This window comes from Lithobates pipiens, unplaced genomic scaffold, assembly GCF_037356315.1.
Source record: "Lithobates pipiens isolate NorthernLeopardFrog02 unplaced genomic scaffold, aLitPip1_a1.2 Scaffold_10, whole genome shotgun sequence".
Taxonomy (NCBI): domain Eukaryota; kingdom Metazoa; phylum Chordata; class Amphibia; order Anura; family Ranidae; genus Lithobates; species Lithobates pipiens.
In genome coordinates, this window is record NW_027507686.1 from 232,646,567 (window position 1) to 232,670,679 (window position 24,113).

At 45.1% G+C, this 24,113-nt stretch overlaps 1 protein-coding gene across 4 annotated transcripts in view; it reads left to right on the forward strand.

The window, feature by feature from the left end:
• The window catches only part of LDLRAD3 (low density lipoprotein receptor class A domain containing 3), a 249,087-nt gene that overhangs the window by 119,384 nt on the left and 105,590 nt on the right, over positions 1-24,113 (forward strand). For all 4 annotated transcript variants that reach the window (XM_077463040.1, XM_077463022.1, XM_077463030.1 and 1 more), the window contains 2 exons: positions 11,440-11,565; positions 14,440-14,574. In XM_077463040.1, the coding sequence (XP_077319166.1) occupies positions 11,440-11,565; positions 14,440-14,574 (261 nt within the window). The remainder of the gene's footprint in view (positions 1-11,439; positions 11,566-14,439; positions 14,575-24,113) is intronic.

Here is a 24,113-nt window from a genome sequence, read left to right on the forward strand (position 1 = left end):
TAAATATCAGACTCATTAACTTTAACCCCATTTTGTTACTGGCCGATTAATTGATTATGAAAATAGTAATCGATTAATTTCATAATCGATTAGTTGTTTCAGCCCTAATAGTGTGTATATCTATGTATGTGTGTGTTTATGTATGTTTATTTATGTATGTATGTGTATTTATGTATGTATGTGTTTCAGCTTTGGTAATGCAATGGGCTGCGCACACCTATGGGCTTATCCTATAATAATCGCAGTTCCTCAGGGTATAGCGATTGCATTGCTTGGCATACAGATCACAGATTAGAGAGAATCTACAGATCTGTATATGAAGTACCCTCATGAAAATGCAGAATGGTATTTATGTATGTTTTTCAGTCGCTAGAAAATACGGTTGGTTGCTAAAGATTTTTGAAGTTTGCTCTTCAACCCAACAAGGCTTACTGTCTGCGGATACCCAGTAGTTTGTTTCCCTTAAATGCGACGGGTCCTCATGAAGTTTTCTAACAAAGTCCTTCAATATATTTGTTATATTACTTGTTTGTCCTTTGTGGCCGTCTGTTCTCCTTTTATGAAGTCTGATAACATTCGTCTCGAATGGGAAGCGATTAAAATCTCTCTCTCTCCCGTCAGAGGTACGTCTGAAAGCGATGAGATTATCATCATTACCGTCTGCGGGAATTGCAGATGATCATTAATGAGAAGCTGCATATTCATTTTTATATTATCCTTTATTTAGATCTCCTGTCAGTGAACATTATTCAATTCCTCATTAATCGTCACATCATACATCTAGAGTGACAGTTGTCATTCCGCTTGGATTAGTGTCCTCTGGGAGATGACTCTCTCTGGAACACTCGGGATCATAGTCCTATGAGGGTTCTTGCTTATCCAGGTCATGGAATGGCTAGTAGTAGTCATATTCTGCTGAACTTGTCCTGTAATGTTGAAGACATTTTGTAGTATCTCCAAACCACGTCTACAATTCTAATGAACTGAAGAAGTGGCTCGGAGGAGCTTCGAAACATCTTCCACATCACACGCGTTCAGTTGAATGTGACGGCCTATTACTAGCTACTTGGGATAATTATATTTTACCTTTTGAAACACTGAGACCAGCTCAGAAGTCATGGACAACTTTTTTAATAAATGCTGTATCTTGGAGATTCTAATTGGAGAACACATTTCAAGTAACGGAAATACCAACCAGATCATTAGTTTCCCTTATGTTCTTTTACGGTTATAAGCTCTTCATAATGGAAGTTGCTCACGTTCTCATTACTATCTCTAAGCGAATCTCCTTTTTTTTTTTTTTTTATTGAGAGATAGTCGGTAAATGAGGTATTACTGAGCTTCCAGGCATGGGCCTCCAAACTTTCTAAGCAAAGGACCAGTTTACTGTCCTTCGGGGGGGGGGGGCAAACTATGGCCAATGGGAGTAGAAAATGCTCCGGCATCAGTGCCCCGATCATTGGCTTTTATTGGGTAGAATAGTACCCATTGTACAGTAGGTGACCACGATATTGTGTCAATCTCGCCACTTTTATCGGCGAGATTGACACCCTGCGAGCCCCGTTGTGGGAGAAAGCGCCGAGCCGGCTCGCAACAGGAAAGGAAAAGTGTTTTTTCCTTTCCCAATGAGCGACAAGCATTGCTGACATTGAGGCCGGGTTCACACTGGTGCGGGGATCCGACTTGGATCCCCGCCAATACCAGGCACTGTGTTTGGTATGAATCTTTAGGGAGAACTCCACACCAAATTTTAAATAAAAGGGCATGGGTTCCCCGCCGAGGGCCCTTAGATCTGGTATGGATTTTAAGGGGAACCTCCTTCGCAGAAAAAACGGCGTGGTGGTCCCCCCAAAATCCACACCAGACCCTTATCCGAGCACACAGCCCGGCTGGTCAGGAAAGGGGGTGGGGACGAGCGAGCACCCCCCTCCTCCTGAGCCGTACCAGGCCGCATGCCCTCAACATGGGGGATGAGTGCTTTGGGGAAGGGGGGCACCCTGTAGGGCCCCCCACCCCAAAGCACCTTGTCCCCATGTTGATGAGGACAAGGGCCTCTTCCCGACAACCCTGGCCATTGGTTGTCGGGGTCTGCGGGCGGGGGGCTTATCGGAATCTGGGAGCCCCCTTTAATAAGGGAGGCCCCCAGATCCCGGACCCCCACCCTATGTGAATGAGTATAGGGTACATCGTACCCCTACCCATTCACCTGGGGAAAAAAAGTGTCAATAAAAAAACACTACACAGGTTTTTAAAGTAATTTATTAGACAGCTCCGGGGGTCTTCTTCCGACTCCTTCATGCTCTCTGGTTCTTCTCCTCGCTCTCCAGACTCTTCTCCCAGTCTCTGGTTCTTCTGCCGGCTCCTCCGCTATCTTCTTCCAGCTCTTTTTCTAGCGGTGGCCCGGTCTTCTTCGTCCTTCTTCCCTCTTCTCTTTTTCCGATGTTGACACGACGCTCTCTTCCGCTGTAATGCCGTGTGCGAGGTGCGCAATCACTTATATAGGCATGTGGCGTGGTCACCGGGCGATGTCACCCGGTGACCACGCCCCTTATGATGTCAAGTCCTGGGGCATGCTGCATGATGGAAACACATTCTTGGTCAGGTACTGTAGGTGTCAATTGGAACAATAATGCCCCATTGATGGTGTTAGCAGGGAGAACGGTGCCTTATCATTGGTATCATTTGGTGGAATAGTGCCCCAGGGCCAGATAAAGGCAAGCCAAGGGGCCACAGTCTGATGTAAGGAGATAAAAGCAGGGCTTTTCACCTTGGCTCACCAAAACAGGGGTCTAGCAAGAAACTTGGAGCAAATAAAGAAGCTTGTATCTCACTTCTTGAAGGTCAAATAAACTAGAAGATCCTTTTGAGTTTAGGCCCTTGTTCACGTATATGCTGTGCAGGAAAACGTTCAGGAATCACTGCATTTCCTGCACAGCATTAAAATCGCACACCGTTCATGCAATTTGCCACCAGTGTCAATGTTAAATTAATGACACCCCCTAAACAGGTCGCAAAACACCCATGTAATTCCGAATCTGGTGCAGCAAAAAAAAAAAGACGCCTGCACATTTTTCATGCAGATTGAGCCCATACAAAATAAATAGGCTCAAATTGCACTTCAAGTAATCGCATATGATGTGAATAGGAATACGGTGCGATTCCTATCTGAATCACATGCGTTATCCGGCACCACACAAGATAAAGAAGAAGGGAGGTTGGCTGCTCAGCAGAGATGCCATTCAGAGAATGCTTTGCATTTTCTGAATGAATACAAAGTGTTTTCTGATTGGATGAGGTGGAGAGGTGGGCCAAGTTGGTCCAAGCTGGACCAATGTAACTCTGTAAAAAATTACTATGCCTGGAATTCAAGTTTAAAGGATCTTTTTTTTGTAGTCTCTCATAGCACAGCTGTTTAGATTTAAAAAGGAACTCCACTTTTGTTGCTAAAATACATTCCCCTCCCGGGTGATCTATGTACAGTGCAGGGATTTTAACAAACATTACAAAAAATTCTGCATTTTTGTTATTCTGAAGAAATAGGCGTTTGTCTGTGTCCATGTGCAAAGTGAATGGGAATGATTTTAGAATTATCAGTCAACTGCTGCACCTGCAGGGCTCTGAGGAAAGTGTCAGAGTTGGCATCCCTTTTAGATGTGTATTCCCTTTGGAAGTACTTTACCAGAAATTGAATTTTTGTTGCAGGGGATAGCATTTCCAGGTAGCCATTTTGCATTGTATTTTCAGAAAATTACAGCACTGCAGATTGAATAGGAAAGGGTTGTTTTTAATAACATTCAATTACAATACGACTTGTGTAGCAGTCGTATATCCTAAAATATTTTTTTATTTGCTTAATTTTATTACATTGATTTTTTTTCCCTATGAAAGTGAAGTTACCCCCCTAAAATAATGTTGATTACTAAAGCTGTGATTTCAGGTTCAATATGCAAATTGGCTGATATCCTGGGTATTGCGTCCCTGCCCATCTCTACCATGATGGCATCATAAATGAGACCCAAAGAAGAGGAAGAAAAGTTCCCGCTAAGAGCATGAGTTCATGAGAGCAGAACCTTGTACCCCCTGTGTGATAATGAAGTTGCATAGGACTGACGGGACAGTTGAACTCAACCCGATAGAACACCTTTGGGATGAATTAGAGTGGAGACTGTGAGCCAGGCCTTCTTGTCCAACATCAGTGCCTGACCTTACAAATATGTTTCTGGAAGAATGGTCAAACATTCCCATTGACACACTCCTAAACCTTGTGGACAGCCTTCCCTGAAGAGTTGAAGTTGTTATAACAGGGCAGCACAGTGGTGCAGTGGTTAGCACTCTCGCCTAGCAGTAAAAAGGGTCGCTGGTTCAAATCCCAACCACGACACTACCTGCCTGGAGTCTGCATGTTCTCCCTGTGTCTGTGTGGGTTTCCTCCAGGCACTCCGGTTTCCTCCCACACTCCAAAGACATGCTGGTAGGTTAATTGTCTTATGTCCAAAATTGGCCCTAGTATATGAATGCGAGTTGGGGACCTTAGATTGTGGGCTCCTTGAGGGTAGGGACCGATGTGAGTGTGTGATGTATGTGTGGAGCGCTGCTGAAATTGACGGCGCTATATGGGTACCTTAATAATTAATATATAATGGAGAAAAGCATCTTAATGAGACACAATGTACAGGGATAGGGACAATTGTAGACACTCACTCAGGTTGAACTGGTGTCTTTATTCAACCTTACTAATTATGTAACTGTAAAGGGTGGGCCAACTCAATATTGAACCCTACGGACTAAGACTGGGATGCCATTAAAGCGGTTGTATACTAATTTTTTTTACTTTTACCTACAGGAAAGCCTATAGTAAGGCTTACCTGTAGGTAAAAAAATATAGGTAAAAAAAATGTAGGTAAAAATAAACTGTACAGGTTTAGGAGATATTCTCCTCGGTATGCGCCGCTGACTGCAGCGGCGCATGCGCACAAGGGGATTCTCGGCTGAAAGTCCGGCAGTGGCCAGACCCGGCCGGGAGGAAATCTCCCGCGCGCATGTGCGGGAGTGACGATATCGCAGCTCCGGCCACTCACAGCGTCGGAGCCGCGATACCCAGAAGAAACGCAGAGGGAGCATGTCAGCTCCCTCGGCATGGATCGGGCCAGATGTCAGGGCCTCGTTCTAAGGTAAGTATTTCATAATGAGCTCGTATGGGGTGCATATGCCTTTTGCTTTGCAGGTGGTTATAAAAAAAAATAAAAATTTGCGGGTTTACTACCGCTTTAAAGGCCATGCGTGCGTAAAGGAAGGTGTCCCAATACTTTTGGCAATATAGTGTATATCTGATGCTTGGTCTACTTTGCACACCGCTTCGATTATCTTCAATTCACTGAACAATACTACTGCTGCAATAGCTGTATTGTATTAGTGACTTCCTCATTGGCTTTGTTATGCCCGGAGTTGTTCTTCGAAGGGTCAGTCCACCAGTGATGTGTGTTCAGTTATATATAGACTGAGTTTAACCCCCGGCTTTTTATATCTCTATGTGGACCTCATTAGCAGGACCTCCTTATTTCTTGGCCTGGAGATTTGGGTGTTCCCGCACATGCTGGGGTTTTCCCAATCCTCCCGTTGCATTCTCCATAATATTAAAGGAAAGTGAAGCTCCAGCCAAAACTTTATTCATTCTGGCTTTGTATAAAATGGCAAGAGGGTTAGAACCTCTGGTAAAATTGTATTACTGTGTGTGTCCTTGGGAAGATCTGACCTCGCCTGTCCAGGGGACCATTGGAGGAGAAAGAGGAAGTAGGTGGGATCATCCAACGTTTCTTCACGTTTGCCAATAGAATGAGTGTAGAGGGAAAATCTGGTAATGACACCCAATCAGAACTGTGATTTTTATTTATTTATTTATTTTTCTCTCTCCTTTTGGGGAAATTTCCTTTTATTTTTCAGGGAACACAGAACGCACAAAAATCTCCCTAAAATGGACACAGACAGATATAAAAAAAACTAAGAAGGGAGAGACCAGCACCAACTAAGTATAGCAATAGAAACACTTTAATGTGGATAAAAGAATAACAGTCACAAAGGAGATATGACTGGAGCATGTAACGCTGTATGAGGATGTCCTCGCCCGGACGGATCCCCTCACAATCCGCAAGGGCGTGAAGGACTGAATTAGTCTGAAAGCTTCCTGGATCCGTGGAACATACATCCCGGCAGATGTGACGTCACGGCGCTGGACATTTTATAAATTTTCGGACTCTAATTCCACCTTTTTTCGTTGTCCTGATTTGCGCCATTTTCTTTGTTGTTTTTCAGCTATAAAAACCTGGATATGTAAAGTGTATTGAGGGCGCTGCAATAATAGTAATAGGCCAGAAGGATAATATGTTGAATATTTATTGAATAGTTCAAAAGAGCCAACGCGTTTTGGGTTTTCACACATACTCCCACTTCATCAGGGCTCAAAGTGATACTAAACACACACTATTTAATTTACATTGTCCCTTCTATTTCTCTATGTGGATGGTGGCACTGGGCTTCTTTTAATGAAAAAAAAGATCTACCATAAGTACCTTTTTACTAAGGCCCCTTTCACACTGGGGCAGAGGCGACATTGGGGGTAAAGCGCCGCTATTTTATTTGCGGAGGTATTCCGCTAGCGGGCGAAAAAGGGTTAAAACCACCCTCAAAGCGCTGCTGCAGAAGCGCTTTGCCGGCGGTATAGCCGCGCTGCCCCATTGATTTAACTGGGCAGGAGCAGTATACACACCACTCCTTCAGCGCTAAAAAGATGCTGCTAGCAGGACTTTTTTACCGTCCTACCAGTGCGCTGCTCCAATGTGAAAGCCCTCGAGGCTTTCACACTGGAGTGAATGGAGCGGCTCTTTCAGGGAGCTTTGCAGGCGATATTTTTAGTGCTGTAGCGCCTGCAAAGCGCCCCAGTGTGAAAGGGGTCTAATCAATATCCAGCTGTCACATGACCCAGCTCTCTCCCAGCCTGTCTGCAGGGAAACATAAGCAGGAGGAGCTTTTAGCTGCTGGTCACATGTTCAAAATAAACAAAACCGCCTTTGGAATAAAGAATAAAAAATAAATAATATCATTAAACTGTTATAAATTGTCATACAAATATATATTTGAAACCAAAACATTATTATTTTTTGACAATAACATGGTGTGGGTGGATTTCTATCTGTGTCACGCCCCTGCAGCCTGTGTCTTAGAATAAGAGGGAGGTGAAGCCTTCATTAATCTACATGTAATTTCCCGCCCCCATTGTGTTTAGGGGGTTAGTGGGAATGGAGGAGGAGGGAGGGAGTGGGCTGTCATTTACCACTATATATAGACCCACATGTGTGACTCTATAGTGGCTGCTCAGATGTAATAGGGAGGAAACGCTCAGTATAAAAACTCATTGAAAACTAAGCATGTGCAGAACTGCCACCACAGCTGCAAAATCTTGAGCTGAATTGGGGGCATTGACAGAAGGGGGAGATAGAGAACAGCAGGACCAACCAGGATTTTTGTAGAATACAGAAAACGAATGAATGAGTATGAAGGATTTTACTTACCGAATACCAAATCCCTGGAATTTCACCTGACGGGGACACGCCGTCTCTCTGCCTGATGTTCTCGGCTCTTGATTGGATAAATTGATAGTAGTGCAGCCATTGGCTCCTGCTGCTGCCAATCAAAATCAATGATTCGAGGGGCGGGGCTGAGTCATACATTGTCTACATTGTCATACTCTGTAGCTCCTCTGCTGGATTTTGTTTCTAATCCCCTTGGGGAGGCTTCCATTTGTGGATGGACATTTTATGGTTAGACAACCTATCACATTACTATAATATTTTATATGGACTATAAACTGAAGGACCTATGAATAAATGAATGTGGAACGAATCATTTGAGTTTCCATTATTTCTTATGGGGAAAATCGCTTTGATATACAAGTGCTTTGGATTACAAGCATGTTTCCAGAATGAATTATACTCGCAATCCAAGGTTTTACTGTATGATATGTTTATTTAACCACTTCCCGACCAGCGCACGACGATGTACGTCGACAGAATGGCACGGGCAGGCATATTGGCGTACAGGTACGTCCAATATTCAATGCCGCCCTGCCATCGGGAGCGCGCCGGCGGCGGCGCGCTCCCTCGCTGGTTGGGACCCCCGTGAGTCCGATCGTGGGACCCGCGATCGTCTCACGGAGCGGCCGAATGGAGGAAATGCCGTGTAAACAGCATTTCTCCATTCTGCCTAGCAACTAGTGACGCTGATCTCTGCTCCATGTGATTGGAGCAGAGATCAGTGTTCACTAAATGAAAGCCCAACCCCCCCACAGTTAGTAACACACCCCTAGGAACACTTAACCCCTACACTGCCACCCACTGGTTAACCCTTTCACTGCCAGTGTCATTTACACAGGAATCACTGCATTTATATAGCAGTGATTACTGTATTAATGACATTGGTCCCAAAAATGTGTCAAAAATGTCCGATGGGTCCCCCACAATGTCGCAGTCACAATAAAAATCGCTGATCGCCGCCATTACTAGTAAAAAAAAATAATAATAAAAAATTGTTAATAAAAATGCTATAAAATTATACCTATTTTGTAAACGCTATAACTTTTGCGCAAACCAATCAATAATCGCTTATTGCGATTTTTTTTACCAAAAATATGTAGAAGAATACGTATCGGCCTAAACTGAGGGAAAAAAATGTTTTTTTATATATTTTTGGGGGATATTTATTATAACAAAAAGTAAAAAATAATGCGTTTTTTTCAAAATTGTCGCTCTATTTTTGTTTATAGCGCAAAAAAATACAAAACCGCAGGGGTGATCAAATACCACCAAAAGAAAGCTCTATTTGTGGGAAAAAAAGGACGTCAATTTTGTTTGGGAGCCACGTCGCACGACCGCGCAATTGTCAGTTAAAGCGACGCAGTGCCGAATCGCAAAAAGTGGTCTGGTCTTCGACCAGCAAATTGGTCCGGTCTGAAAGTGGTTAATAAAGAAAAAACAAAAAAAAACGAACCCTTACAATCACTTTAACCTTTTTACGATGGGGGTTTAGTGACACTTTAAACATAATGTGACTTCGGAAATGCCTGCGCTCCAATCAGTTTAAACATAAGATATTATTATCGGCAGGAATTCCAACATGAAGCTTCAAACGCGTCTTCTACGTTTAAATCTGGATTATTCTGAGGACCCCCTTTTCCATTTGGGGGTGCTTTTGTTATCTAGACACAGCCCCTCACCAGAGCGATTCAGCTTGGTAAATACAATGGTCACATACCATTTTGGACTTTGATATTAGGAGATCTAACACCTGTTATGCTTGTTCTTTAACCGCTTCAGCCCTGGAAGATTTTACCCCCTTCCTGACCAGAGCACTTTTTGCGATTCGGCACTGCTTCGCTTTAACTGACAGTTGCGCGGTCGTGCGACGTGGCTCCCAAACAAAATTGATGCCCCTTCCCCCCCCCCCCCCCCCCCCCACAAATAGAGCTTTCTTTTAGTGGTATTTGATCACCTCTGCGGTTTTTATTTTTTGCGCTATAAACAAAAAAAAAAAATATTTTTTACTTTTTGCTATAATAAATATCCCCCAAAAAAACATTATTTTCCTCACTTTAGGCCGATATGTATTCTTCTACATATTTTTGGTATAAAAAAAATCGCAATTAGCGATTATTGATTGGTTTGTGCAAAAGTTATAGCGTCTACAAAATAGGGCATAGTTTTATGGCATTTTTATTGATTTTTTTTTTTTTTACTAGTAACGATCAGTGATTTATATCTTGACTGCGACATTATGGCGGACACATCAGACAATTTTGACACATTTTTGGGACCATTGGCATTAATACGGCGGTCAATGCTAAAAAATTGCATTGATTACTGTAAAAATGTCACTGGCAGTGAAGGGGTTAACCACTAGGTGGTGCTGTAGGGGTTAAATGTGTCCTAGGGAGTGATTCTAACTAGGGGGAGGGGCTGTGTGGGGCACTACACTGATCACAGCTCCCAATTACAGGGAGAGCTGATCAGTGACTGTCATTAGGCAGAACGGGAGATGCTTGTTTACATCGGCATCTCCCTGTTCTTCCTCTCCGTGAGACGATCGTGGGTATCCCCGCGGACGAGTTTGCGGGACCCGTGGTCACGAAGCTCCCGGCCGGCATGCCTGCAAGCCACCTCTTAAAGGGCAAATTACAGGTACGTTAATCTGCCTGTACGTGCCCTTCTGTCGCAGGCGGTCTGGAAGCAGTTAAATATCAAACACCAAGGGCTCATTCGCTCTAGCGTTTGAGAAGGGGAGGGTGTGGATAAAACCCCTGAAGTTGAGCTGTGCTTTTACTGCCCCCCAAGTAAGGCTCCTTGTTTTTTACCTCCATGCATTCTATGCATGAAGGCAAAAAAAAACGTTTGTGTGCAGCAGCACCCCCAAATCCTCCTCCTCATACTTACATGAGCCCCATCTTGATCCAGCGATGTGCACGAGAGCAGCGAATCTCCAAGGTCTCTTCCTCATTGGCTAACCAGAAGCGGGAGCCATTGGCGCCCACTACTGTCAACCACAGCCAGTGAGCCAATGGGAGTGCAGGGGTGGAACCGAACGCCATATGTGAACGGACACACAGAGCAGGGCTCAAGAGAAAGCTGCTGGCTATGGGGGTAACTTGGCAGGAGGGAGGGGCCAGGAGTGCCTGCGGGGCACCTAAAGAGAGGAGGATCGGGGCTGCTCTGTGTAAAACCATTACACAGAGCAGGTAAGTATGAGATGTTTGTTATTTAAAAAAAAAAAAAAAATGCTTTTATTATTACTTTAAAGTAGGGGATCAGATGGTGATACAATGCCTCCTCTTCAGAGACCAAAGCTGGTGTGAATGTGAACTAAGAGAGGACTTCATAAATGCCATGGAAGGTGTGCAGATCTCTTGTTTTAGAATTCACAGGTCTCAAACTGGCGGCCCTCCAGCTGCTGCAAAACTACAAGTCCCATCATGCCTCTGCCTGTGTGAGTCATGCCTGTAACTGTCAGCCTTGCAATGCCTCATGGGACTTGTAGTTTCGCAACAGCTGGAGGGCCGCCAGTTTGAGACCCCCTGTTTTAGATCTTCAGTTTTTATAAAACTCCAAGAACTAGTAAAATGTAAACATTAGTGAGTGTTCTATACCTTTTATGGAACGGTGGCAACCTCACAAACTTTGTAAGTAGAGTTTATCACCCGTCTTGTTACATATGTGTGTACCATCCTTTGAAATATGCATTGTGGTTGGGGGGGGGTGCTCAGAATTAGTTTATGGTTTTGCAGACCTCACTTCACCTGCTTGCATGCCGACCGAGGTCACTTTCTTTTTTTTTGGTCTCTTTTGGCCATTTGGCCAACATTCAAGAATCTTCCTGAACATCCTTTCTTCTTTGCAGCTAAAGCCAATTCGAAGTGTGGTCCGACGTTCTTCCCATGTGCCAGTGGAGTCCACTGCATCATCGGACGCTTCCAGTGCAATGGACTCGAGGACTGTCCGGACGGCAGCGACGAGGAGAACTGCAGTGAGTCTCTTGGACATCGTGACTTTGTAGCTAGTAGACGTTAAACTGGATGTGTTCTAAAATTTGGTAATGTCTAGTAAACACTATCATTTTTTTTTTTTTTTCAACCCAGCGGGCTGTACGAAAAAAAAAAGCACTCAGGAGGAACTGTCCTAACTGTGTGATGTTAGTACAGTGATCTCCCTGCTGCGCGACGTGTGTTCTGACAGGGAGACTGCCCTCCCACCAGAACACACCGGTCAGCACTCACAGCCATTGCCTGCCAGTGCTGATCAGATGTGGGTTTCCCAACATGCCCATTCGACAGAAGCTGGCCAGGCTGGTGTACACATGGTCTGTTGAACCAGCCAATACTGTCCGATATTTGGCCGTGTGTACCAGGCTTAATCCACCTCTTCAGTTCTAACGAGGGTTAGGAAATGATTAAAAAAATATATAAAGGACTTACATTGGTATGCACCGATACTGGTGCCAGTACCAAGCCTTTGAGTATTAATAATGGAGGGGTGGTGCTAGGTTGGTCCAGAGCGTAAGATTAACGGGGTTGTAAAGGTTCATTTTTTATTTTATAAATAGGTTCCTTTAAGCTAGTGCTAGTCTTTGTTTTCTTTGTCTGAATTTCTCACTTCCTGTTCCTCCTCAGTAAGCTGTTCTGGCTGACTAAACACCGCTCAGATGATGGTGTGAAGTTTACTGAGGAGAAACAGGAAGTGAGAAATCCAGACAAAGAAAAAAAACATTTAGAAGGTAAATCGAAGGAAAAGGTAAGTGAACCAACCATGCACTAGCTTAAAGGACCCTATTTAGAAAATAAAAAAGCTTTACTACCCATTTAACCCACATCCCCAATAGTCTATGCATGGGGAAATTGTTTCCTCTTATTGGACTTTGAAGGGAAAAGGCTACTCTGTGGTAATCATGAGTATAAAGTTTTATTAGAAAAAGATGTAGATATGTACAATTCTACAATGCAAATAGAAAATGCAAAAGAGAAGTACAGGATGTGTAACACAGTGAATATGCAATACAGTACATAGGCATTGACTCCATTGCATATGGAACACACATACAGGGAGTACCCGACGCGTTTCCAGTGTTACTCTTCTTCAGGGGTTTATGATTCAGACCAGTACGACAAAAACATGTCTATAATTAAAAAGACAGTCATGAGTAAAAAGATGTGATGGCAAAAGGAAAATAGTTCACAAAAATATCATACCATCCAGATTTGAAATATTCATATTCAAATGGGTACTGACCATCTAGTGTTGCTTAGAAACATCCTATGTTACTGAATCCACTTTAAAACACTTTAAAACATATCGGGAACAGATTGCCACTGTTCTGTGCCAACGCCTGAACCAGAGTGGGCAGACTGCGCGTGCCAGGCACACAGACCCACATGCTTGCCTTTTTCTAAGTCCTTGCCAATGGATCAATGTCAGAATTATGAACAGTTTTTTTTTAAATTGTATTTTTATTGGAGCAGAGGAGGAGAGGAACGGAGCAAGTGGAGGGGGAGAAGAGGGGAGCAAGTGGAGGGGGAGAAGAGGGGAGCACATGGATGGGGAGAAGAATGGAGCACGGGGAGGGGGAGAGGAGCGGAGCACGGGGAGGGGGAGAGGAGCGGAGCACGGGGAGGGGGAGAGGAGCGGAGCACGGGGAGGGGGAGAGGAGCGGAGCACGGGGAGGGGGAGAGGAGCGGAGCACGTGGAGGGGGAGAGGAGCGGAGCACGTGGAGGGGGAGAGGAGCGGAGCACGTGGAGGGGGAGAGGAGCGGAGCACGTGGAGGGGGAGAGGAGCGGAGCACGTGGAGGGGGAGAGGAGCGGAGCACGTGGAGGGGGAGAGGAGCGGAGCACGTGGAGGGGGATAGGAGTGTAGCACGGGGAGGGGGAGAGAAGCGGAGCACAGGGAGAGGAGCGAAGCGGAGCACAGGGAGAGGAGCGGAGCACGGGGAGGGGGAGAGGAGTGGAGCACAGGGCGGGAGAGAGGAGTGGAGCACGTGGAGGGGGAGAAGAGCGGAGCACGGGGATGGGGAGAGGGGAGCGGAGCGAGGGGCGGGGTAGAAGAGCGGAGCACGGGGCGGGGGAGAAGAGCGGAGCACGCGGAGGGGGAGAGGAGCGGAGCACGCGGAGGGGGAGAGGAGCGGAGCACGCGGAGGGGGAGAGGAGCGGAGCACGCGGAGGGGGAGAGGAGCGGAGCACGCGGAGGGGGAGAGGAGCGGAGCATGCGGAGGGGGAGAGGAGCGGGGCACGGGGAGGGGGAGAGGAGTGGAGCACAGGGAGAGGAGCGGAGCACGGGGAGGGGGAGAGGAGCGGAGCAAGTGGAGGGGGAGAAGAGCGGAGCACGGGGATGGGGAGAAGAGCAGAGCATGAGGCGGGAGAGAGGAGCGGAGCGAGGGGCGGGGGAGAAGAGCGGAGCACGGGACGGGGGAGAAGAGTATTTTTATTGAATAGATTCAGAAAAAAAAACATGACATACAATATATGTATGCTTAGTAGGAGAAATCCTACATTCAGTGGTACAAGATAGGGATAAACAAAAATAAATAAATCATATAAACAAATATATTAGTATTTGGAACAAAAAAGAAACACGAACATAAAAAAAAGAATAACACATGTTGATTATCTGGCTAAGGAGATCACTTACAAAGAAGAAACCATGAGTAGTAGCATTAGATCTAAGCTGGGTAGTCCCCCGGTGGGGGGAGGGGGGTGTACATGCAATGGAATACAGTGATTAATGAGGACCGCAGAAGACGCTCGGAGATGGTCGTTGAGAATTATGAAGAGTTTATTGTAATTTTGGATGTGAATTGAGAAGTGATATACTCAGCATCTTACATATACTGTTCTGTTCCTCTCTCCTAGCCGCTCACCCGCTGCTCTGCTCTACGTCTCGCTTCCACTGTAAGAACAAGCTGTGTATAGACAAGAGCTTCGTCTGTGACGGGGAGAATAACTGCAAGGACAATAGTGACGAGGAGAATTGCCCGAGCTCACAAGGTAAAGTCACAATAGACTCATTTCATTTGTTTGTGCTTTCCTGAGCCCCTGATATGAACCTTGATGCGGTCAGTCTGTAAAAACATACAGGAGGGCGCAAGTGCCTAGACCCCAGTGCATTACCAAAACCACTTTTAGTAACAAGCATAAGCCAAAAATATGCTCACAAAACATGAATAAAAGCAAACATATTGGAGATCACATCTAGCCATGGGGCGACCCAAACATATTCAGGTTATTATGTTGACATGTTTCGAGGCATGTGCCCCCTTCCTTCTTTGTGAGAAAAGGGGTATGTCCCCCGAAACGCAAGCAACGCTGCGCCTTGTGAATGGTCCCGCAGCCTTATAGGACCTGTAACCTGTCCCAAAAGGCTGTGGGCAAAGGGAGGGTGGGGGGGTGTTAACGATCAATATGGAGTGGAAGTTCCACTTTAAATCCCATTTGAAGTTTCAGCTTTATATAAACGTCTGGAAAACAGTAAGTTCTCAGTGTCTTAATGAGACATTCTTTGTGCTCCGCTCCTGTCCCCCTCCGCGAGCCCTCCACGCCCTCCGCTCCTGTCCCCCTCCATGCGCTCCGCTCCTGTCCCCCTCCATGCGCTCCGCTCCTGTCCCCCTCCATGCGCTCCGCTCCTGTCCCCCTCCATGCGCTCCGCTCCTGTCCCCCTCCATGCGCTCCGCTCCTGTCCCCCTCCATGCGCTCCGCTCCTGTCCCCCTCCATGCGCTCCGCTCCTGTCCCCCTCCATGCGCTCCGCTCCTGTCCCCCTCCATGCGCTCCGCTCTTCTCTCCCGCCCCATGCTCCGCTCCTCTCCCCCTCCCCATGCTCCACTCTTCTCTCCTGCCCCATGCTCCGCTCCTCTCCCCCTCCACGCGCTCCGCTCCTCTCCACCTCTCCGCTCGCTCCGCTCCTCTACCCCTCTGCACACTCCGCTCCTCTCCCCCTCCACGTGTTCCTCTCCTCTCCCCCTCCACGTGTTCCTCTCCTCTCCCCCTCCACGTGTTCCTCTCCTCTCCCCCTCCACGTGCTCCGCTCCTCTCCCCCTCCACGTGCTCCGCTCCTCTCCCCCTCCACGTGCTCCGCTCCTCTCCCCCTCCACGTGCTCCGCTCCTCTCCCCCTCCACGTGCTCCGCTCCTCTCCCCCTCCTCTCCCCCTCCTCTCCCCCTCCACGTGCTCCGCTCTTCTCCCCCTCCACGTGCTCCGCTCTTCTCTCCCGTCCCATGCTCTGCTCTTCTCCACCTCCGCGTGCTCTGCTCTTCTCCACCTCCGCGTGCTCCGCTCTTCTCCACCTCCGCGCGCTCCGCTCTTCTCCACCTCTCCGCGCGCTCCGCTCTTCTCCACCTCTCCGCGCGCTCCGCTCCTCCCCACCTCTCTGCGCGATCCGCTCCTCCCCACCTCTCTGCGCGCTCCGCTCCTCCCCACCTCTCTGCGCGCTCCGCTCCTCTCCACCTCTCTGCGCGCTCCGCTCCTCTCCACCTCTCCGCGCGCTCCGCTCCTCTCCACCTCTCCGCGCGCTCCGCTCCTCTCCACCTCTCCGCGCGCTCCGCTCCTCTCCACCTCTCCGCGCGCTCCGCTCCTCTCCGCGCGCTCCGCTCCTCTCCACCTCTCCGCGCGCTCCGCTCCTCTCCGCGGACTCCGCTCCTCTTCGCCTCTGCACGCTTCGCTCCTCTCCCCCTCCGCAGTCATCACTGACTCTGTCCATTCATATCTAAGCATCGTAAATGATGTCTCCTGTCCATTCATCTCCAGTGCAGGTGAGGCTGCAGAGAACGGGACTGGGGAATCTGTGTCCTCAATCCCTTTTCCTGTCTCAAAAGGTAGATGTCTGTTAAGACCCCTGATAACTCATCAAAGCCCCTCAACAGGGCTGATAAAAAAAAATCAACAATAAATAAAGAATAATAAATATTTAAAAGGTTAAATTGTACAAATAATAAAAAAAAAAGCATTGTAAAATAATAACAAAAAGTAAATAATTTGTAAAAAAATTTTTTTTTTTTTTTAAATTTAAAATAAAAAACGAGTGACAGTCCACGCTTCGTCAGTGCTGCATATTGGTGCCACTGTCAGATCACATTAAAAAAGAGTAGTCAGTATCGGCGAATACTTCTAAAAAAAGTATCAGTGCTTGTACTCGGTCTTAAAAAAGTGGTGCAACCCTAATAGAAATGAGTACCAAAACCAAAGACAGAGTCCAAAAACTTTTTAATTGTTCATAATTTAATTCCATAAAAGCTCATCTCGAGGGGTCAAAAAACATTCTCCCTTCATCAATGCCCTAAATATGAAACCACAACAGCCGCTGAGCATACTGGCACACTAACAGTACAATAGTTGAATTTATTGTAGATCTGCATTTTATTAGCCCCTTTGAGTTCACAAAGTTCACCCCTCTGGCAGTGGACCTTTCCCTGGACTCATCACTTCTATATCATTGGTCTTGATGACGTCAGGGCCTTAGACTGCTGGAGCATGGGGAAGAGGATGCTGCAGGGACCATCCTAGCAGCATTGATGATCGGGTAAAGAGATCTTCATTTCTATGTCCCCTAGACCTAAACAAATATATCCTTGCAGTGCAGATGCAGTCCAAATGCAACAGATTATTTTTAAGTTTCTCGAAATTTGGTCTTGAACCACTTTCCACTTACCAGTGACGTACCTGTATGCCGCTAGACTTCAAGTGGTTGTACCAGGATGATGCCTGCAGCTGCAGACATCATCCCAGTAACATTTTTTAGAAGGGGGTGGGGAGGGGGCAGGGTTGACTGTGTCTTATAAAAGCAATCCTAGTGTCTAAATAGCTGCAGAATTGCTTTTACAAGCAGCGGGAGGCAACATGTCTCCCCCCCCCCGTACCATTTTTTAGAAGGCGGTGGGGTTGACTGTGTCTTATAAAAGCAATCCTAGTGACTAACTAGCTGCAGAATTGCTTTTACAAGCAGCGGGAGGGAACGTGTTCCCCCTCCCTACCCCACCGCGACCCCCCGCCACCTTCCGTGGCAGCCGGACAAAAGCCAGGATCCCCCCCGCCACCTTCCGTGGCAGCCACACAAAAGCCAGGATCAGCCCACCCCCGCCACCTTCTGTGGCAGCCGGACAGAAGCCAGGATCAGCACCCCCCGCCACCTTCTGTGGCAGCCGGACAAAAGCCAGGATCGGCTCTCTGCTTTGGTATCCTGGAATCCATGACCTGACATCCCTTCCAGTTTACATACATTATTGTGACACTCATCTAATTGTGTATAAATTTGGAAAAATAAAAAGAAAATGTGGGAATTCGGACTATATTAGTCCGAATCCCCTTTTTTCTTTTTCCAAAATTCATATCACTTCTAGTTTACCTGGATATCAACATCGCCATTTAAAAAAAATCAAAAGCATTCAAACACAGATCTTGGCGTTTTGAATGCTTTTAAGGGCAGATGAGGGATTTGGGGCCTTATAGACCTCAGAGCTCTCCATAAAGAGTACCCGTAACTGCCTTTTGCTATCACAAGGATGTTTACATTTCTTGTGACAGAAATAAAAGTGACCAAAAAAATTAATAATAATTCACGAGCAAAGGCGAACACGCACGTCGGTCCTACATGCGCTCAAACAGCGATCATTCCACATAGGAGGTGTCACTGCGAACGTCAGACCATGGGCAGTAATTCTAGCACCAGACCTCCTGTGTAAATCTAAACTGGTAAAGGGTTTAAAATCATCACCTATATAGATAATAAAATTGACAACGTTTGTTACCGTTGCACAGGCATGCGCAATTTTAAAGCGTGACATGTTTGTTATCTACTCGGCGTAACATCATCTTTTATATTGCAAAAAATTGGGTTATGTATTGTGTTTTTTTTTTTTTTTGCATTACAAGTGTATTTTTTCACCCAAAAATTGTGTTTGAAAAATGGCTGCACAAATACGGTGTGACAAAAAAATGACAAGACCCACCGTTTTATTCTCTAGGGCCTCTGCTTTAAAAACAAATATATATAATGTTTGGGGGTTCTAAGTAATTTTCTAGAATAAAATACTGATTGTTACATGTGAAAAAATGGCAGAGAAGTCCTGGAGCTCAAGTGGTTAATACAGACAAATAATGAAACAAGGCGAGGGATGCACCGATACCATTTTTTTTTTACAATGAATACAAGTACCGATACTTTTTTTTTTTTTTTTTAAGTACTCGCCAATACCAATTACCGATACCTACCGCAACTGTTTTGTTTTAACTTCAGCTGTCGGCAATGGTACAAAGTATTGAAAAGTTATATGCAAATGAAATAAATAGATTTTTATTTAGTGCCTTTTCAATGTGAAATGTGTAAATACATGTTAATATATATGTGTAAAAATATTCACTAAGAAAGCAAAAAAAAAAAAAAGTTTTAATTGTTTATCGTTTTTAAAATAGATAAATATAATATAATAATAAATAAAAAAAAGCAGGAAAATAATAATTAAATGGAGGAGAATAGGGAGTTAATTAAGGCTGATTACAGTAAATTAAGGGTTATTAAGGGGTTAAACAGAGGTACATTTGTTCATCCCTTTGATCTGCAGATGAAGAAATAGAAAGATACAAAAATAAACAATGTTCTAGTGTTTCATGGCTGAGCAATGTTGGTAATAAATATTGCCGGCTGCTTTTTTTTTTTTTTTTTTTTTTTTTTACAAACTCCAATTACCAGACTCAGGGGAGACCCACTGACAGCTCAAAGAACCGAGCCTGAAAGTATCGATTTCAGGTATCGGTACATTTGCACGAGTACCAATACTTGTGCAAATACTCGGTATCGGTACCGATACGGTGCAACCCTTAAAGAGGAAAGGCAAAGCATAATGGACTACTATGCATCACATAGTAGCCCATTATGTGTCACTTACCTGACACAGGAGCCAGCGAAGTCACCGCTGTCCCCTGTAGTCCAGCGCATCCATCTTCTTGGTGGGTCTCGCAGCTCCGCCACTGTCATTCAGTGAAGCCGCGATGACGTCGCTCCCGTGCATACTCACGGGAGCCGACACACGTGGCATCTTCGTTGTTGATGATGCCGCGCACAGTGCGTCAGTGCCTGTCTTCGGGAAAATATCTCCTAAACCGTATAGGTTTAGGAGATATTTCTTGGACCTACAGGTAAGCCTTAATCTAGGCTTACCTGTAGGTCAAAGTGTATTGTAAGGGTTTACAACCACTTTAAAAAGACAGTTTCAGACTTTTAGAAACAAACCCTATCTTGCAGTTGACCTTTATTTCAGCAGTCATTTAGCACAGATGCTAATTTCTGTGCCCAGTGGCGGGATAAGGTTCTTTAGCACCCAAAGGGAAGAGGGGCCTCCCCCCCCCCCCCTCCATATGCTAAAGCGTCCTAGGCCGTTGCCTCTTCTGCCTACCCTGCGCCCCCGCCGCTGGCTATGCTAGTTTCTGCAAACTTATCTGTAAAGCATTAGCAGGGATATCTCGTGCAGCAAACAAGTCAGAATAAGAAAGTGACTTTCAGGTAAAAGTTGCAGTATTAAGGCGATCTGAGAACTCACTAAAAATACACGGCGGCTCGTCTTTGTGAATCATTGACGAGTATCTGGAATCCAGGCAGAATAGCCCAGAGTTCCAGACGCAAGTTGCCCCAATTTACCTCCGATAAGAAAAGGCTTCTGATCTCAGTCAATGAAAGAGATCCGTGAAATAGGAACACAACCATGATCCTTTCATGTCCTCTCCGAGACTTGGGGGTAAGAGTATAGCACAGGAGGCCTCAGGGCAGCCAAGCCCTCTGAAAGTGATATATCAAAGCGGCGAGGAGAAGGAGGAGAGGAAGCCGGATCCTGCTGACTTCAGAATTATCCGAAACAGCGCAGGAGCTGCGAGGCAAAACTGCAGCCTGAGTGTGGCGGGATGCACGCTCCACCGACCCATTCTTCTTCTGGGGTTTTTTTTTTTCTCTGCTGGAGATTAGCAAGTTCCTTTTCCCTTTAAGAAATAACATCTTGTCATTTCCTGGGCTCGCTTAGACTGCCGGCAGCCATTTATTATCTGCGGAGCACCAGGATGACTGCATCATTAGGAACAATGCAGTTTTCTGCTTGATGATTCTAAAAATAAGATAATCTTGTGAATTTATTTACATATTACACGCAGGTGCAAAAACCTGATTCGTCATCGAATTATGCAACGCAACCCACTGCAAGGCTGCAGATTTTAGATTGCAAATTTATATATATATATATATATATATATATATATATATATATATATATGTATATGTATATGTGTATGTATATATATATATATATATATTTATTAGGGCTGTTACTGATTAAAATTTTTAAATTTTCATGTTCGATTAATCTATTTTTTTTATTTTGTTTTATTAATCGACAAATTTCGATTAATTGTAACGCACATACAGATCCAACTACTTTTAGCTGATCTCCTTGCATTGCAACTCTGCATTAGTCAGTGGTAAATGTGGTATACACTATATACAATCACCCGACACTAGTTAGTTTCCACAATAAATAATAACAACAGAACAAATAATAAATCTGAAGGCAATTAGAGAGATGAAATAGCAGTCCAGAGAGAAGATAAACAGCCAGATCCACAAGTTATTCCACCAGTCCTGATCCACGCGGCAAAAATATCACAGCTTATCAGCCTCTAAGGACAACAATGTTAAAAAAGGAGGTTATCAAATTTGCCTACACTTAGCTCACTGAATGATCCCAGTTAACCGCATCCATATTTTACCATCACTGTCCAGGCAGTCCGGTGACATCACCGGACTCCTTCCCCCTTCCCTTTGTTAGCAGATGGAGGCACTTGGGGAAGGGGGGGGGGGGGAGTCCAGTGATGTCGATGTCCGTGATGTCACCGGATCTAAGACGGAACTCCCTGAAAACCTGAATCTGGCAGAGAGGCGAGTACCGATCAAAAGAATTAAAGCTTAATCAAGGAATAAATTAATTTCCGCAGCCCTAATATATATATATTAGGGTTGCACCGCTACTAGTATCGGTGCCAATACTGAGTATTTGCACAAGGTACTCGTGCAAATGCACCCATAACTAAAACCAATACTTTCAGGCTCGGTTCTTTGTGCTGTCAGTGGGTCTCCTCTGTTGACAGCTGAAGTGTTAAAGAAGTCAATTGGAGCTGTCAAAAAAAAAAAAAAGCAGCTGGCAATATTTAACAACATTCCTCAGCAGCTGAAACAGAAAGATACAAAAAGTAACATTGTTTCTTTTTATTTTAGTGTTTCTTCATCTGCAGATCAAAGGGATGAACAAATCTTCCTCTGTTTAATTCCCTTAATAACCCTTGATTTACTCAAATCAGCCTTTAAGTGGAGGGCCACCCTAAAAAAAAAAAGCATTAATATTCTTAAAAGGAAATGTAAAAAAAATTTGAAAAAATATTTTTTTTACCTGGCCAGAAATTTCTGTTGCTAGGCAGTCTTCCTAATCTGCCTTCTTCCTGCTCCTCAGTGATCTTCGTCTTCTCCCCTCCTCCGCGTTGTCTTCTGGGTAATGGGGCGTGCTGTGTTCTGGGAACTGTGTGTTCCCTAACACAGCGCGTCCCATTCACAAAGCGCAGCGCGACTCGCGCATGCGCAGTAGGAAACGGGCAGTGAAGCCGCAAGGCTCCACTGCCTATTTCCCTTAGCCCTTGTACACACGGTCAGAGAATCCATCGGAATGTGTCCTATCGGACCGTTTTGTCGGATAATCCGACTGTGTGTGGTATGCATCGGACTGATTCCATCGGAATATCGGACGGACCCAATTTTCCAACATGTTGGAAATATTTCCCGACCAACTGGTTCGATCGGACATACTCCGATCATGTGTAGAGAATTTTGATCAGACCAAGTGCCACGCATGCTCAGATCAAATTCCTACATCAAAGCTATTGGCTACTAGCCTGAATGTAGTCCCATCGTAACTAAATTACGTCATCACGTTCTGAAAGATCAGATTTTTCGAATACTTAGTCCGACCGTGTGTATGCAACAGTTTCGGACAAGGTCCGACGGACAAAATCCGATGGATTTGGTTGTCAATCTCCGACCGTGTGTACAGGGGCTTAGAGAGGATGGCAGCGCTGGGACCCGAGAGCCGAGGGACATGTCAGCCTTGGCGGCCGACATCGCGGGCGCCCTGGAAAGGTAAGTCTTTTTTTTTTTTAGGGCTGAAACACCGCTTTAATTAATTCCCTATTCTCCTCCATTTAATTATTTTCCTGTTTCTTTTTTTTTTTTTTATAAACAATGAACAATTAAAACTTTTTTTTTTGTTAGTGAATATTTTTACACGTATATATTAACATATATTTACACATTTTACATTGAAAACGCGCAAAATTAACAAAAACGATTTTTTTTTTTTTGTATATAACTTTTCAATGCTTTGTACCATTGCTGACAGCTGAAGTGAAAACAAAACAGTTGCGGTAGGTATCGGTAGTTGGTATCGTCGAGTACTAAAAAAAAGTATCAGTACTCGTAAAAAAAATGGTATCGGTGCATCACTAATATATATATTACTGTGCAAAAGTTTTAGGCATGTGTGAAAAAATGCTGTTAATAAAGAACGCATTCAGAAATGGAAGCATTAATAGTTTTTTTATCAATTAACAAAATGGAAAGTGAATAGAAGAGAAATGCAAGTCAATATTTGCTGTGCCCGCCCTTTCTTGTCTCTTTCCTTTGCCTTCAAACCAGCATCAGTTCCTTTAGGTCAGTAATTGCGAACCTTGGCACCCCAGATGTTTTGGAACTACATTTCCCATGATGCTCCACTACACTGCAGAGTACATGAGCTTCATGGGAAAAGTAGTTTTATTTTTATTTATTTCAGGTACTCATATAGCGCTGTAAATTTTACACAGCACTTTACATATACATTGTACATGAGTCCCTGCCCTCAAGGAGCTTACAATCTAATGTCCCTAACTCACATTCATACACATACTAGGGACAATTTAGACAGAATCCAATTAAAGTGGAGGTAAACCCCCCCCCCCCCATCATTTTCAGCCAAGGAAGCTGCTTTGTTTAATCTTCAACGGCCATGGTGCCGCACATGTGATCTGTTATGGCACCAGCCATTGGATGCTTTAGCAGTTTGGTTGAGAGCACAGCCAATGTGCAGTTAGCATTCCTGCCATCCTGGCATGGGAATGTAACTGTGTTTTGAAACGATTAAATCTATGGGTTTACTATCGCTTTAACCTACCAACATGTCTTTGGCGTGTGGGAAACCGGAGTACCGGGAGGAAACCCACGCAGGAACAGGGAGAACATGCAAACTCCAAGCAGGTTGTGTCATGGTTGGGATTCCAACCAGCAACCCCTTTTTACTTCTAGGCGAAAGAGCTACCCACTACACCGGTTCCAAAACATCTGGGGTGCCAAGGTTCGCCATCACTGCTCTAGGTACACTTGCACACAGTTTTCAAAGGCACTCAACAGTAGGTAGGTTGTTCCAGACATTTTGGAGAACTCACCTCAGATCTCCTGTGGATGTAGGCTGCCTCAA